This window comes from Atractosteus spatula, chromosome 12, assembly GCF_055471065.1.
Source record: "Atractosteus spatula isolate fAtrSpa1 chromosome 12, fAtrSpa1.hap1, whole genome shotgun sequence".
NCBI classification, from domain to species: domain Eukaryota; kingdom Metazoa; phylum Chordata; class Actinopteri; order Semionotiformes; family Lepisosteidae; genus Atractosteus; species Atractosteus spatula.
Window position 1 is genome coordinate 23477495 of NC_142717.1, and position 16489 is coordinate 23493983.

Below are 16489 nucleotides of genomic sequence, written 5' to 3' on the forward strand. Positions count from 1 at the left end.
CTTCCGATGGGCTCTCGGTGTCTGAACTTAAAATATATTTTCTATATAAACTGAATGTGAAAACCAAAGATCTTTCTTTGAATGATACATTGCAGGAAACGGCGGGAAAAATGGAGGGGGGGGAAAAAAACGGAACTCTATCCGGTGGAAGCACCTCCGGCAGCAATTACAGCAACAGGTTGTTATGGGTAAGAAGTCATTACCAACTTTGCACGCAGCTTTGGGACGAATCTTGGTAAATACAGGTACTTTTGCTCAGGTTCTCTTGCTTATGGACAGAAATCTTCATGTCTTTCAAGAAATCTTCAATAGGATTCCAGTCAGGAGATGAACTGGGCCAGTCATGGGAGTTCACTTTTCCTTACTCTTATTCTTTGCTGCAGATCCCAGGCTGGATTTGACTTGTCTTCAATTCCACACGAGCCTCCTTTGTGGAGTTCCTGGGATATTGCTGACCCATCTTTCTTCCACTGAACCTGTCACTGAGCCACAGAACTCTGTTACTCTTTCAAAGCTGCAACTGGCCTCAGAGCAGCATCCTTAACCATGTTTTGCTCCTTAACAATGCTTGTTTTGGAGGGACAGTCCGATCTATTTTTCCTAATAATCAACTTCACCACGGTCAAAGATATGCTCTGTCCCTTTATACAGCTTTCTCCCCGAGTTGTTCTCAAAGCTCTTTGGCTTTCATGCTCAAATCCTTGCATTAATTTTACTTCCTGACCGAGGGACCTTACAGAGACAAGTATATCCTGAAAACATATGAGCCACTATTATTGAACAGGGACAGAGGCCACACAAATTATTTCGTGGCTCATAAAGGTAATTTTGGGCACCTAAATTCATTAAGATTTGACACAGCAAAGGTCTGAATACATATGCAATCGGGATTCAATTCCTATTTACTTCTTTTTGAATTGGAATGCACAGAGAGGATTGTGTGTGTTACAAATATTCATTGCTATTCCAGGGTGTCATCACTGCAAGCTTTAAAGTGTAGGATCTGTGCAGGGGTCTGGATACTTTTGCAAGGCGCTGTGATCGCTCTTCTAGCAGTATGTATCTTTAGGTAACATGAGGGTTACAGAAAGTGCCTTTCATGTTGCTCCCTAAGGTCTCGGACACGCCCACCAACCATGATGGAACAGAACAGACTGAGCCACCTGAGAGCTGCTGCTCCTGTCATCTCTCACTCTCATTTCAAAGTCCACTTCCACTCCAGCACCAGCTTAATAGGATCTAGACCTTTCAAGCTTCTAGCCTCAGCTGTTCACATCCTTTCCTTTCAGCGGTTATAAAGACAGAGCCCGAATCACGCAGCTGTACTGAAGGCTGGATCATGGCAGGCAACAGGAACGGAGGGCTAAAATCTAAAGGAACTGAGCATCCTGTTTTATGCAAATAAAAAAAAAAGAGCAAACCAAATCTGTCATACAGCTCATACACACAAAACATGAGACTACATGAAAACACAACACCACCATCTGGGTTTATTAAACAAAGGGTCAACTGCACCTGCTGACATTTGCCATCGTCTTTCACACACACAAACAGAACTCTTCTGTCAAGCTTGTTTTCTGAAATCTCTGCTGTGTTCATCCCTTTTAACCTTAAATTTCCACGTCTAATGCGATATACGAATGCGAGCTGCACCTGTGTTTAGAGGACTATTTCCACACATCTCATTGGTTAAAGTCTGCTCTTTGGAATCTAAAACTTCCCCAATTTCCTGCCTAGCCCTAATAAAGCTGAATCTCAATCTTCTGCTCGTCTTCCTCCCTCAATTTACACAGCTACATACACACACTGCACGGTCCTTCACAAACTCATACAAACTACATTGGCGCACACAGAATACGCTTTGATGGAAAGACCAATGGAAAAAAAGGCAGGAAATTAATGCAAGGTTCAATGATTCCCTACTTTAATAAGGATAAGGGTTTGCAATCTGTGATCTTCCTTCCCCCCACAACTCGATCCCAGAAGTTGCAGCTAAATTCCCTCCATTAAAAAGGCAAACAGTGTTCAGCTGAGCATTGTTACTGACACGGCAGGCAAGGTAACTAAGGATCCAAGATGTCAGAGTTTCAGAACGCCTTGGGGCATGGAGACGGAGACAAACAACATCAGAACACAGGCCGGGGTGGTGAGACTCGGGTGAAAAGGGTTATATATAGGCCACACAAATGCCACATAGACACAAAGCACATAAAAAGAATAATCTTACAACAACCAAAAATGAAGCCCACCACTGAAACATGGAGTTTACTTTGAGCCCCCAAAGCAGAGATCCTTATCTGGATCCTGTATGTGCGTGACACAGGACTCAGAAGATCGGAGTTGAGGCACCTTTCAGAGCTCATTATAACTGGAAATACCTGCTGTAAACCAAGGCTTCTCAATTCCGGTCCCTATAGACGTCCACGCCTGCTGCTTCCATTCCAACTAAGATATCAGCTACTTAACTGAACCCCTAGATCATGGGTCTCCAGCCCAGGTCCTGGAGGGCAGGTGTGTCTACAAGTCTTTATTGCAACACAACCCTAATCCAGCTCCTCAATTAGAACACTATCAGCTTCTCCCTGCTCTTCAGGTGCTGATCTAGAGATCTAGAAATCCTACATGGAAACCAGCCTCCAGGATCAGGAATGGAGGTCTCTGCAATAAATTAACTAAAAGGCTACTTACAACATTTAATATCTCAACGGAAACCTCTTACATGCTTAAAACCTGGATCCAAAGCTTGAAATTAAGCGATCCGATAGAACTTTGATTTCACTTTGTACCTGAAAGCTCCTTGAAAACTACAGTTGGGAACAAAAGCTTTCAACTGGTACAAACAAGTTACTATGTCCAAAATACATTGTTACTTTTGATGCTGTAATGTACAGTTCTAATATTAATAGGTATCTTTTCCACAGAAAAGATAATTCAGCAGAGAGTTAAGGGGTACCTCTACTTTACTTTGAACTAATTTGGAAGTCCCTGCATGAAATTATCTAAAACGTTACTTACAAAACATGCTTAAAAGCCAGGACTAAAAGTCTAAAAGTCAGAATTAAGCTGTTTGATCAATCATTTTAACACCATAAGCTTTAAATACTGAAAAGGCTTGAGTGAAACTTAAAAGAAAACAACCAAACAATGTAAAACACAGACAGTAAAGAGACTTTGTTTCCTTTTCAAAACATACTACATCCCAAAAACTACAAATACAACCCTTCGGCAATCGGGTTCTCTTTCCCGAGAAGCGATATTTTCAAAAATCGAGCTATTTAATAGGTTTTAAATCCCCGAGACTGCTAACTTCCTGGAGTATCTGAATATTACAGGCCGCCGTTTCATGCCGCATTCTGCTGACAAGTTCCGGGTTTCCGACCAATGAGAATGAGCCACAACAGAAGACTCTTCTCTTACCGGCTTCTTCGCTGTAACAAGACGTGAGGGGGAGGGGGGTGTTTGAGGGGGAGACCCAGCTCTCTAAATACAACCACTAAAAAACATATCCAATCAATAAAACGAAGTGAATTCAGTAAAGATCGTCCGTCGCCTGGCCATGGTGCGCTGAGCTGTGCTGACACTCTGTGGGAAACGTGATTTCGGGCGCACACCTGCAGCGCTCTGTGAAACCTTGTCAGCAGCAAACTTGAAACTCCAGATAAGTTTCAACTTCCAAGCTGCAAAAGGTAATACAATCGCAGCCTCTCAGACGTGTCTCGACACTTGCGCTGCTGTGGCACATCACCCTGGCTGCTTTTCGTAGATAATTGGTACATCTGCATAGTGAAACGTTTCACGAACGCTGCACTCCTGCTGTCAGCGAAACTGAAATCAACTTGTGAAATCCATATCCGTCCCCACAGGAAGTCAGAAGCAATACAGCAGAAGTTATGCATCGTGTGTCTTCCAATTTAATGAAACTAATTTCCTTTCTATGGGGAAAATCTCAGGGGAATTTTATATCCCAGATTTACTACCTTCCTTAGCGAGAACATCGCAATGATATAATCGAAGACTTTAAACGGATTACGAGGCTACCCGTTTTAATTTGACAAAATCTGAATAGCATAAATACATTTCTTCCTGATGGTTTTGCTCTTGATGCATAACAAGCACTGCGGAAAGGAAAGAGAGAAACACACTTCTATACACAAGCAGTCTGAACAAAAAAAAAATAATAATTCAGCTGAACGCTGTTAAACGACTTTGATTCTACCCACGACCTATGAATAAGTCAACCAGGGCCAGTATCTCACTTCTGTTCGGGTATCGATCTTTAATTTCAACTTGTCCAGTAGGCCACGTTGTGTTCAAACACCCTTTTTTCCCTTCAGCCGGTAGAGCTCAGCTCAGCTCTCCACCGTACATACACATTCACACAACACTTCAAAGGCAAAGGATGAACAGCGACTCGATTACTATAATCCGAAGCGACTCCACCTACCAGTAATACTGTAATGTAGTGGAAGTCTGGAGAGGGTAAAACTGCAGTAAGTTTCATGGTATAGTAAAGTCAGTTGAGGTTACGATGTTGTTTTATCTTCCTGGTATCTCTCTCCGTACTACCTCCAGTCTCTTGTAGCAGGAAACGACGAATAGCAAGGTCCTAAACCGGGGCCACAGCTACCTGGGCGACAGTTCCGGATACTGAAAAGATGGGAATTGTAGTTTTACTGACGACTCGTAGATTTTCCGTCGTCGTGCATGAAACTACAAATCCCAGAAACATAGCGGCCTTCAAACGCTTTCACTACTCCTAAGACTCGAGGGTAAAGAATACTGGAGTTTGTAGTCTTTTAAGATTTCAAAACCCAGATGTGATTCTGGTACTAGTAAAGTGCTTTGGGACGAACTATAACTCCCAGAGTCCAGCGGGTGTGTGTGTTTTCAATCGTGGAAAAGACTGTGGAAGAGAGAAAATCTGATTTTTTTTAAAAGAACATTGTTTGTACTTTCTGTATACATGATGACTCGTTCCAGTAGTTTTCCCTCACAGACTGTCTGGTGAGTTACATGACCCGGCGCCGGCGGTGCTGCAGACATTACCTCATTTTATTAAAGATCGCAAAAAAATTGTCTTTGGTAGCTAGAGAGACAACACAAGTTTGAAGAAGAAGCTATTACTGCTGGCTAAGTTTAGGTTTGCATATGTAAGATTCAAGGATCACTTCGGGATAAAATTGTTTCATTTTAATTTCTTGTTTTATTTCTCCTTCATCCGCTATTGAGATAATTGGCCTGGTCATCTTAAACTGAAAGTGAAGTAGTCCTGCGGTAATACACCATTTCCCGTCTACTTAATTTAGCATGCCTGTCTCTTAAAATATCCTTCTCTTCCTGAACATACTCTACAGCTGCCTCTAGTTACTGGGTGCTGTAGTACAGAGATAGATGTCAGCAATAAGAATGCCGATAAAGAATTGTTTTACCCGGAGGACCTGTGCAGTGTAGGTTTTTAGAAAGGGCTGGAGGTTGACCACTTTTGCATCATCAATACTGCCTTTTAACCAGATGTCCTCAGATGTCTGAAAATTAGCAGGGCTGGGCCTGATCAGTGCTGGGACGGGCCACCTCTGAGGAAAGCTAGTAACTGCTGGAAGTGGGCAGTGGTGGACCAGTAGGGGAAACTTTTCCTTCTTGACCATCATTTCGAAATACCAAGCCCCAGGATAGTGATCGGGGACCCTGTCCTGTAGGAGGTGCAGTTCTTGGGAGACGGGACATGAAACTCAAGTCTCATCTGGGTGGTCATTGACGATCCCATGGCACTGTTGATAAGAATGTTGACACTGGAGCCGGAGCTGAATTGCACTCTGGGATTGCAGTGTCGTCCACCCAAGTCTCCCTCTTTCATTCTGGTGTTGAAGTGATTCCTTGATTCTTCCCTGCTCTGCTGTGTAGTGAGGCTGCTGGCACAGAATGGCTGTGCAGCTGTCCTACAGTGGTGGAAGTGGGTTGAAGGGCTCTTCTGTATGTCAAGTGCTTTGAGATCCTGTGGGACGGAAAGGTCTGTACAGTAGAAGAACATTTATATAAGAACTATATATATACTAAGTGCAATTAATTATTATATTAGTTTATTTATTTCCATCTTGTAAGTATATAAATATATGCTTGGAATCAAATCAATTACTAGGTAGGTTAGATCCTCGATTTCAAAGAAATTACAAGTATGCTCAAGTCTCATTTTTGCTTCTCCAATGACTTTCAGTAGAATACACACTGCCTAAAGATTCACATCATGAAATAACATTCAAAAGGCAAACGGGGGGCCAAAATGAATTAGTGAATTCTTGACTGTGCCCCGGCTGTGCGTACAGGTGTGGTGTGCTTAAGTGCTCTGTTCCTGTTTAGGGTGCGCAGTTTCTCTCCGAGTGGGAATGGGGTGCGCAGCTAGGCTGAAGATGGAGTGAGGAAAGAAGCTGGAGCCGAAGTCAACGCTAAGCCATGGTAAGCGACAGTTTTCCTGTTTTTCTGGCTGTTTGTCTCACCAGCTTTTATCTGAGTTGTTGGTGTGTTAAAAAGAAGGAGGGAAGAAACTTTCTAAGTGCAAGATGAGATTTAGTGTATTTTCAGGCTGTGGTTTTAAAGGTGACCAATCAAATGTGTTTCCTGACTCTTGGCATTAGCGTTAACTTTGTATTTTATGTGGTCCTTTGGTAGTCTTAGCAAAGGCTTGTTTTTTAACTGCCTTGTGTTTTTGGAATATAAACACAGAAACGAGGTGGCTCACAAAAAAAGGGAACAAATAAAAAAGGGTTAATACACAGGTTCGGTAAAAAAAATACTGCGCATCATAAAATAGAGAGATAAATGATACAGATTTTGCATATTAATTAAATGTAGACAGTCTGTGATAATCTTTAGTGAGTCGGATTGTTGCATCAGCACAAAATCACCTTTGTAGCGAGTGTGTCAATGGGGAATGTGATCAGCATTTAACCTTGTTGAATGTCAAGCCTGGTGAAAACCAAGAAAGAGCAGGAAGGGACCAACATGCTCTGCTTCCAAGGGAACAGCGCCTATGTGCCATTAGTACATGGTAGACTCACGGCTGCACAGGTCATCGCGCTGTTGCTTGGTGGCTGAATACATCAACAATAATTAATAATTTTTAACTTATACAGCGCTTTTCTGGAGACTCGACTCAAAGCGCTTCACAGGTAATGGGAACTCCCCTCCACCACCACCAGTGTGCAGCTCCACCTGGATGATGCTACGGCAGCCATAGTGCGCCAGAACGCTCACCACACATCAGCTACAGTATGACTGGGAAGGAGAGCAGAGTGAAGAAGCCAATTCATAGATGGGGATTATTAGGAGGCCATGATTGATAAAGGCCAATGGGAAATTTGTCCAGGACGCCAGGGTTACACCCCTACTCTTTTTGAGAAACGCCCTGGGATTTTTAATGACCACAGAGAGTCAGGACCTCGGTTTTACATGTCATCCGAAGGGCGGCGCCTATTTACAGTATAGTGTCCCCGTCACCATACTGGGGCATTAGGACCCACATGGACCGCAGGGTGAGCGCCCCCTGCTGGCCCCACTAACACCTCTTCCAGCAGCAACCTTAGTTTTTCCCAGGAGGTCTCCCATCCAGGTACTGACCAGGCTCACACCTGCTGAGCTTCAGTGGGCTGCCAGTTGTGAGTTGCGGGGTGACATGGCTGCTGGCAAAAACTCATGCCCTGAGTAGGACTTGAACCTCTGCTTCCAGCATGCGAGTCCACACCAAAGCCATTATGCCAACGCGCCTGCTCAGACAGTTTCTGTCCTGGAACAGCATTACAGCCTATCATAGTCCGTCAATGTGTGGCTATGACTTGTGAGAGAGAGTCACTGTATCTTGCCAGGGTTGATGAGAGGGTCTCAGTGTGATGGTCTGGCCGCAGTGTCTGGTCAGGACATTACAGAACGGTGTTTTTAGTGATTGATTGCACCCCAAATGCACAGCTAGCCTTGGGATTCTATTTCCCAGGAGCTCATCTGGATGTGGCAACATTCTGGAAGGGCACCCACATGCCCTCATGCTCCTCGGGTAACAAAGGCTTTCTTGCAAGACGGGAATGTGGGACTTGTGCTGTTGCTGCGCTACCCGCAAGACCAGAGCCTCATTGAACACCTGTGGGATGAGCTGGGATTGAATGTATCATCTAGGCTTCAGAGACCAGTGAACAGGCGAATGCATTACCAGCTAGGAGGAACGGGACAGAATCCCACAAAGTACGGTGTGCAGACTTGTACCAAGCATGCTATGCTTGAGGTGGACAACTTGCATTGCTCCCAGTGATGGTCAAGCACACTATTAGGCTGTGATTTGCACAGTCGAGCCAGTGTCGATCAGTCCTGGTGACGACCACTGTTAATGGGAATTTCCTATTTCCTAATAGGAAAACGTTTTCCTACCTCTTTCATGTCATGCTCGAAAAAATGTCAGTGCAAAAAAAAAAGTAATCTTCCTGATAACTTTGTAAATCTGCTGCAGTTATAAGCAATGCATTTCTTCGGATACTTAGTATATGCGTCCAGGCCAGCACCATTTTTGCATTCAATAGTACTGTTTGCCTGGGCAGCTCGCTTCAATGAAGGACTCCACTAAATCAACAGAGTCAAGTTTGATTTAGAGGTATCTCAGACTCCGTAACAGTCCTGCAAAATCAATTCTTTCGGCTCGAGCCAAATGTTTTGCAGTAGAAGGCATCATGTCTGACAGTAACCTGAGAGCTGCCACAAAGCACATTGCAGCTTGTTGGCACAATCGCACTAGTTCGTTCGGAGAGTATCAGTCATCTGCTACCAGAAGCGCTCTGTCAAAGGTCACGTATAAGGTGGTAACATGGTTGTCCCATACCCAATCAGGAATCAAATCAAATCAAAGTTTATTTATCAAATGCACAACAATACAGTTGCAGCAGTAGTTGCTGGCAACGAAATGTCTTTTCTGCGAGCTCACAAAAATCACAAGAATCACAAAAATCACAAAATCTGTCTCTGAGCTGGAGGCCGAAACACCAGCCTGTGAGTCAAAAACCTGTCTTTAAAACTTGCTAAAGTGCTAAATGAATTGCTTAATGCATAATGCAGCTTAATGCTAAAAATATCAACCAGTTTGTTGAGTTCCCTGTCCCGTGGAAAAGTGGCTGGTTGAGTATTGATTTTAGAAAATGGTCATTCTAAGAAGACACTAGATACCTTGTTGTAGCTGTTGAAACAATTAAATCAAGCTCTGGATGAGAGGGGGAATCATAATCCCATGGTAGTTTATAGGCACAGAGAGCTCAGCGCAGCCCCAGTACAGTATAGGAAAATCAGGAAGCAAGTCGGTCTGCCTTAGATGCTGAAACATGAAAAGACCATTGTCTTTAAAATCGTAGAAGATTGATTTTATCATTGACCAGAGCACATAGCTAAAGGGCTCCAGACCAACTGGTAAAGTGTATAGCCATTTTGTTTTGCTGTTTTCAGGGAGACTGTAGTGCACATAAGCTGTGTACCCACTGAAAGGAGTGCAGTAAGAAGATACATTCTCATTGTCACGCGTAGGTACCGAAGAAGACGGGGATAGGGTGAAAATAAAGGAAAGACAGAAACTTTCATGTTAACAGAAGTTCCCGTGTAGTTTGTGCCACGGAAAGGGATCAGTTAAAAAGTGCAAATATTGGTTAATCCTTCTGCTTCATATTAAAGAACATAACTAGATATCGTGCAGCCACTTTATTGAAAGAGCCATCACTGTTTTCTCAGTGACTTTTGGTGGTCTGAATTCAGGGCTTATTTTAATGATTTCCTGATTTCCTAATCGAGTTTTAAAGATGGGTTTGGACTCACAGGCTGGTGTTTGGGCCTGCAGCTCGGAGACAGAGCACAGAGGGTAGGCCGCAGCTCGGCGCAGTACAAGCTCCCTCACACGAGTGCTGTTGGAAGCCCCAGTGACTTGGAGTTAATCCACCTGGTCCTTCTGTCGCTGTGTTTGCCTCTCGGAATTGGCAGGTTAAAAACCGTCGCTGAGCAGCTGCCTCCTGTCTTGTTTGTATTCACAGTTACAGCTGATGGGAAATGCCAGACCGTTGCTTTCAGTGCAAGCAAGCTGAAAGAGTAAGCCATCGGTACAGTGCGGTACAACAAATCTGCTTTTTGAGCGGCGGCTGTTTGGAGGCTTGCCTCCGAAGACATGAACGGCGTGGCGTGGAGCTGGGAAACGCTGGGCCTACATTGCCTTTCTCCGACAGCGAAGCAAGACCTGGGCCGCTTCTAGCTTCTAGAACCACGCCTACATTCAAAGAAATTAAAATCCCTTGCCTACTTTATTGTCCCAGATGGGAAGTTTGCCTGTGATATACACATGGAAAGAGCAGAGTTCTTCTTGTATATGGCGTCCGAATGTTCCTAGAAAGTTAGCTTGAAATCCACAGTAGTGCCAAGATATTTGCATCTGTTGACAATTTTAGTTTCTTGCTCCTCAGTGACTCTGGTTTTGCAGTTGGTTGTTGCTTTCTTTAATCAATGACCATATCTTTGGTTTTCAGTGCATTAAGTTGAACAAAGGAGTTGTTACACCCTTCAACAAAATAATCCTGTTATTTTGATTAGATATTTTAAAATTGAGGATCAGCTAGCCCCATGAATCAGAGCTCTTTTGAGTCTTGCAGAATACCCTGTGGCTTGTTTTTATTGGACTGCAGATTATGACTGTTTCCTGAATGCTGTTCTGCTTAATTTGTTAAAATAATTACCTGCATGATTAGACCAATTTAAACTTCCATCTACTGCAGGCCTTATACATGTGGTTATCGAAAAGTCCAAAACTCTTGAAAGTTGATCGGAGAGACCCTCATGAAGCATTTTTTAGACCTTCAGACTGGCAGAAACATAAATGCTGAAGTTCCACAGGCTGTCATGTTGTGAACTCTGAATAGCTGTAAGCTTGGCTGCGGTTGTGAGTTTTAGTCATCAGCTTAACAAGTGTAATCCATCACAAGGGGATTTTACTGATTAATTGATCTATGCATGTGATTAACATTGAAATGATTGCTATTTTCGGTTCAATTAGGCTAATTTAATTTAGCAATGACATTCGTAAGCTTTGGCTTGCTGATTCTTTGCAGGTCCTGTGAGCTCCCCTTGTGTACTGTCCTGCTGTACACGTGCAGGCTAAGATTCTGTTCAGATGTTTGTTTCAGAGCTCCAGTGCCTTCTGTTACTCGAGCAGAAGGGAGCTTGTGATTCGGGTTATCAGTGTAGCAATGGCAACATAGTGCACAATCAGGCTGGTCTTTTCCACAGCATTTGCCAGTAGGAAATCTGCCTTCATGAAGTGTAGCACGGTGACTCTTGGACTTTTGCAGGTGCTTTTGACCAATCCTGCTTACGTGGCAGTTGATCTTGTCCAACTGGTTCTTGACTGATCCGCATCGATAGAATGGCTGGGTACCCGCTGTCTCACATTCGCCACAATATTACATTGTACCTTAAAGAGGCAGCACTTGGGCTCAGAGCTGTGTTCTTTGCTAGATTACGTCATCTTGCACACGTTGTAGCTGCTGGCTGAGACAAGTTCTCAGGAGCTACTTTTACTGGAAATTGGTTGTGCAGCTCCGAGTTGCAGGACTTTGAGATGTCTGATAAGAGAACGCCTGTTCAGTCAAGAAATCACAGGAGTCCCCAGTGCTCCTTTAAGGTGATCCAGGAACTGTTTCAAAATGTTCTGATGTCATTTCTTGCCAATACTGTATTTGATGGGAACCTCCTCTTTAAAACGTTTGTTGTTGTTTTTTTGGTTTCCGTTAGCTTACTGTAATCATCAGTGGCTGGTGGACAGAAGGTTTGTTTCAGCCTAATTGGGCATTTAATTAGATCACTGTTTTAGCCCACTTAAGCATTCAGTGCCCAGGCATTGTAACGGCAGTGGCCCTGCTCTCCCAGTCTGAGTCGTGATGGCAAGAAGCTCAGTCAGCGTTCAGCTGGCGTGGCCACAGAGCTGCTCTCACCTGTCTGTTCCCGATACGTTGGGACTCCCAGCTGCACTGGTGTCAAACCTGGACACCAGCCTCATGTGCTTGCAGGCGAGACAGGCCAGTGAAGAAATAAATTCCATCCCATCATTCCCTCTTTACCTAACGCAGTGCTCAGTTCTGTAAGGAATAGGAACTGGCATGTTTGTGTATGGTGTATATGTTCATGTTCAGATATATATGATGTGTATCTGCAGACTCCTGGGAACTATTGGCTCTGGTGGGAGTGTGTGTGTGTGTGTGTGTGTGTGTGTGTGTGTGTTTGTGGCTGTGTGTGACCTGTGATGGACAGGCGTCTCGTCCAGAGTCTATCCTGCCATACACGATTAGCTTTGGCTTCCCTGCAGGCCTGAATTGGATGAAATGGTTATAAAATGGATGACTGTACATGTGTGTGCTTATATATGTATTGATGTGGAAATATACGCATGTTTATTTATGTATATTGTTTACATGTACACATTTGTGAATAAAGCAGCCATATCACCCTACAGCTCACAACTGGCAGCCCACTGAAGCTCAGCAGGTGTGAGCCTGGTCAGTACCTGGATGGGAGACCTCCTGGGAAAAAGCTAAGGTTGCTGCTGGAAGAGGTGTTAGTGGGGCCAGTACTGGGTCCTAATGACCCAGTATACTGACAGAGACACTATATTGTAAATTGGCACCGTCCTTCAGATGAGACATAAAACCAAGGTCCTGACTCTCTGTGGTCATTAAAAATCCCCAAAAATGTTCTCCTCCCCACTGATAGCTGGTGTGTGGTGAGTGTACTGGTGCATCACCCAGGTGGGGCTGCACATTGGTGGTAGTGGAGGGGAGTTCCCCTTACCTGTAAAGCGCTTTGAGTGGAGTGTCCAGAAAAGCGCTATAGAAGTGTAAGTAATTATTAAGAATTATTATTGTAAATGCCTTTGTACATGGGATGTATTCTTTTGCTTTTCTCAGCGCCTGCCTTGGCTTGGCTCAAATTGCGTATCAGTAACTCCTCCAAGACTTGGTGTAATGATGAGATATTGACTCGGTAATATGTTGCAAATTGTGTGGGTTTGGTAAAAATGGCTATTGAAGAATTTGCTACAGTGACGATGTAAAGGCATTGAATTGAAAAAAAAACAGCTCTGTCAGGTTACAGAACAGACTTTGGTGAATCTGAAACATTGCACACAGCCCATATGACAGGGTGTGATGAGAGTAAGGAAGAGGTCAAGGATGTGAAAGCTATGCTATTGTAAGCAGTGATCCCTAAAGTTTGTAATACATGCTTACTTAACTAAATGACTATTTGGAGGCCCAGACTAACACTTCATATTTCATTAAAATGTGTGGATCTGACCTCTGTTACACATGTTAAGCTGCGCTTTGTGAGTTTGATGCATATGAAAGCATATGAAATGGAAATAATTATTTTGTGTTCGCCCGAGCAGTTAAAATGATTGACCAGGAGGGCGGTTTGTACTGTCGCTGACAGGCCGGTTGATGGAGTGTTTTGGTCAAGATGTGAGACTACTGTACACTCCCTGTGCACCGTCCTCTATACGTCACCCGGCTTTCTCCAGGTGGAGAACTAACATTCAAATTCTTCCGGCCTGTGGACTGCTCATTTGCCTGTCTGCTCAGAAGGAGGACAGGGGCGTGTTCGGCATCACAGTCGCTCCAGCAGCGCTGAGCCGAGCAGGTCACAGGCCAGGGGACGCGAGGAATGAGAGGATTGGTCTGACAGGCACAGCAGTAGGACAAGCACCTCCCAGGCTGGGCAGTTGTCCAGTTTTGTTTTAACACACCTGGTGGAAATGTCACCCGGGTGCACAACAATCTGTGTCAGGTCACATAAGCGGCACAGGGTCAAGACGCAAGATAGAGATGTTTTTGTCCGCACTATTTAACACTTCATATAAATCTGTTACTGTTACTGTATCTGTCATAGCCAGCAGCCACATCACCCTGCATTTCACAACTGGCAGCCCACTGAAGCTCAGCAGGTATGAGCCTGGTCAGTACCTGGACAGGAGACCTCCTGGGAAAAACTAAGGTTGCTGCTGGAAGAGGTGTTAGTGGGGCCAGCAGGGGGCGCTCACCCTGCGGTCTATGTGGGTCCTAATGCCCCAGTATAGTGACGGGGACACTATACTGTAAACAGGCGCCGTCCTTCGGATGAGACATTTAACCGAAGTCCTGACTCTCAGTGGTCATTAAAGATCCCCGGGCATTTCTCAATAAGAGTAGGGAGTTATCCCGGTATCCAAGCCAAATCTCCCCCCTCGGCCTTTACTGTGGCCTCCTAATTGTCCCCAAGTATGATGGACTGGCGTCCCGTCCAGGGTGTACCCTGCCTTGCGCTCCTTGCTTGCCAGGTAGGCTCCGGCTTCCCACGACAAAGCGGTTTGACAAATGACATGATATCTATCTGTCATCACTGTGCTTATCCTGCTGACCTGTGTCACTCAAAGGCAAACCTGTGCTCTCCTACAGCTAGTCTGGCAAGCTGCTGTGTTTGTAAGACTCCCCCTGTTCTGCAGTTTGAACCATCTCGTTTTACAGGCTTTAGGTGCTTCTATTGAAATTATCCAGGTGCTGTATTTTGCATTTCTTATTTTAATTAACTGTGTATAGTGTAAACAGTAGTGTAAACAATAGTAGGAAGATTTTTAACGAAAGAAACTAAAACTGCCAAGGGCCAGGTGTGCAGCAAGAAGCATATTTAATTCCTGTACTACAGGAGTAATGAGGTACAGGGTGGTGCGGTGGCTCTGCGGCTAAGGATCTGCGCCTGTGGCTGGAAGGTTGCCGGTTCGTATCCCGTGGCCGGCAGAGGAATCCTACTCCACTGGGCTCCTGAGCAAGGCCCTTAACCCCAACTGCTCCAGGGGTGCTGTATAAATGGCTGACCCTGCGCTCTGACCCCAAGCTTCTCTCCCTGTCTGTGTGTCTCATGGAGAGCAAGCTGGGGTATGCGAAAAGACAAATTCCTAATGCAAGAACTTGTATATGGCCAATAAAGTCATCTTATCTTATCTTAATAGAGTAATCCAAAATTGGGGACAAAAAGCACATTGGCTAAGAAAAATAACAGGAATTAGATGGGTAGATGAACTAGACTAGCATGACTGCCAAGGAATCCTGGTGAGATCTTGGTCCAGCAGAGGCTGAAGGCTGAAAAGATGATATGGGATGCATACCTGTATGTGCACATACATACTTTTTAAAATAAACAGCTTATGTGTATGAATGTTTGTGATCTGTATTTGGGCGCAGATCAAGCAAAAGTTTGGAGATCAGGGTCTAGAGAAATGAGATAATGTTAATTCTGAACTGCAATCCTGGAGTTAGTCATAACTGAATGTGATTGTAATGACTACGTGCTCTTTTTACTTGGTAAGCTGTGCACCTAGTGAAGACGTTTGTTACTTGAGAAATTAGCAGTGACAACTGTCTTGGGTTGGCAGCGCTCATTGTATTTTTTTGCATTACTGTTTGGAATTTTCTGTCTTGTCAGCACAAAAGCCTGCAGCCCTGAAAACGTGAAACAGATCAAAGAGTGATTAAGTGGGGATCTGATTTCCGTATCTGAGCGGGTGAAAAGGAGTAAAAGCAGTCCGTTATGGCCTAGCTCCTGTCCCAGACGGGCCTTGTCAGGCTCTTTCGCCAGTGTGCCTGTGCCTGCGAGCTCTGGGAGCGTTTGGTCAGGCCTGCGGGGGCGAGGAGGGGCTTGTTCTATTTGAAGTCCCGAGATCAAAGGGGATCCTACCAGTGCCGGGATTACGGTGATCCTCCAGTGAGTCCGTGCTGGTGCCGGGCACTCTGCCCTGGCACCGGCCCTTGTCCCTCGCCCCTTACCATCCTGTCTCTCTTGGCCCTCTGTCAGCTGTCGGCTGTTCTGCTGCTCTCGGCTCTCACCCTCTCACAGCCTGTGGTGGCCAGACTCCAGTGCCTGAGGGTTGGGAGTGCATGCAAAAAGCCATAGTACTGCAGGGCATGAAGGCATGTTGCTGTTCCCCGATGCCAAGGCGGTAACAGGTGCTACTCTGTGGGAAGATGCAGGTGTTAAACCGAAAGCCTGTCTACACTGCAGACTGTAAAGATCTTTAGGCACCCCAGGCAGTAATGCCTCTGTTTGAAATCGCCACATATTACAATAACAGTGCAGTATTTGTGCATATAACCAGGTGCAGCCTGCCTTGTATTTAGTTTCAGGTTTGGTCTGGCTGCATTCAGAAAGTCTCTCGCTGCTTGTGTTCACCCCCTTGGTTCGCTGCATTTCCATCACGTGCAAGCCCAGTAACTCTCTCGTGTGGCAGTTCACAGTTGTGCCGTCTACATAGCCATTTTTAAAAGGGCTGTAACAGAAGGAATGCATCTTGTTTCTTTTACCATGTGCCTCAGATCCTGAAAGAATAGTATTTCCTGATCTTTCTGGACCGATCGTCGCGTAGCAGTGTGAGGCATGGACGACGGGCAGGGCTTATTGTCGAGCTCCT

At 44.8% G+C, this 16489-nt stretch overlaps 2 protein-coding genes across 2 annotated transcripts in view; one reads left to right on the top strand and one right to left on the bottom strand.

Moving 5' to 3' along the window:
- erp44 (endoplasmic reticulum protein 44) overlaps positions 1–4597 on the bottom strand; it is a 42043-nt gene extending 37446 nt beyond the window's left edge. Inside the window, exon 1 of the mRNA XM_088928615.1 lies at positions 4445–4597. Coding sequence (XP_088784741.1) covers positions 4445–4501 — 57 coding nt within the window. The 5' untranslated portion in view covers positions 4502–4597. The remainder of the gene's footprint in view (positions 1–4444) is intronic.
- Positions 4598–4863: 266 nt separating this feature from the next.
- Positions 4864–16489, top strand: part of invs (inversin) — an 82973-nt gene continuing 71347 nt past the window's right edge. Inside the window, exons 1-2 of the mRNA XM_088928857.1 lie at positions 4864–5004; positions 6355–6450. Of these exons, the coding sequence (XP_088784983.1) occupies positions 6448–6450 (3 nt within the window). The 5' untranslated portion in view covers positions 4864–5004; positions 6355–6447. The remainder of the gene's footprint in view (positions 5005–6354; positions 6451–16489) is intronic.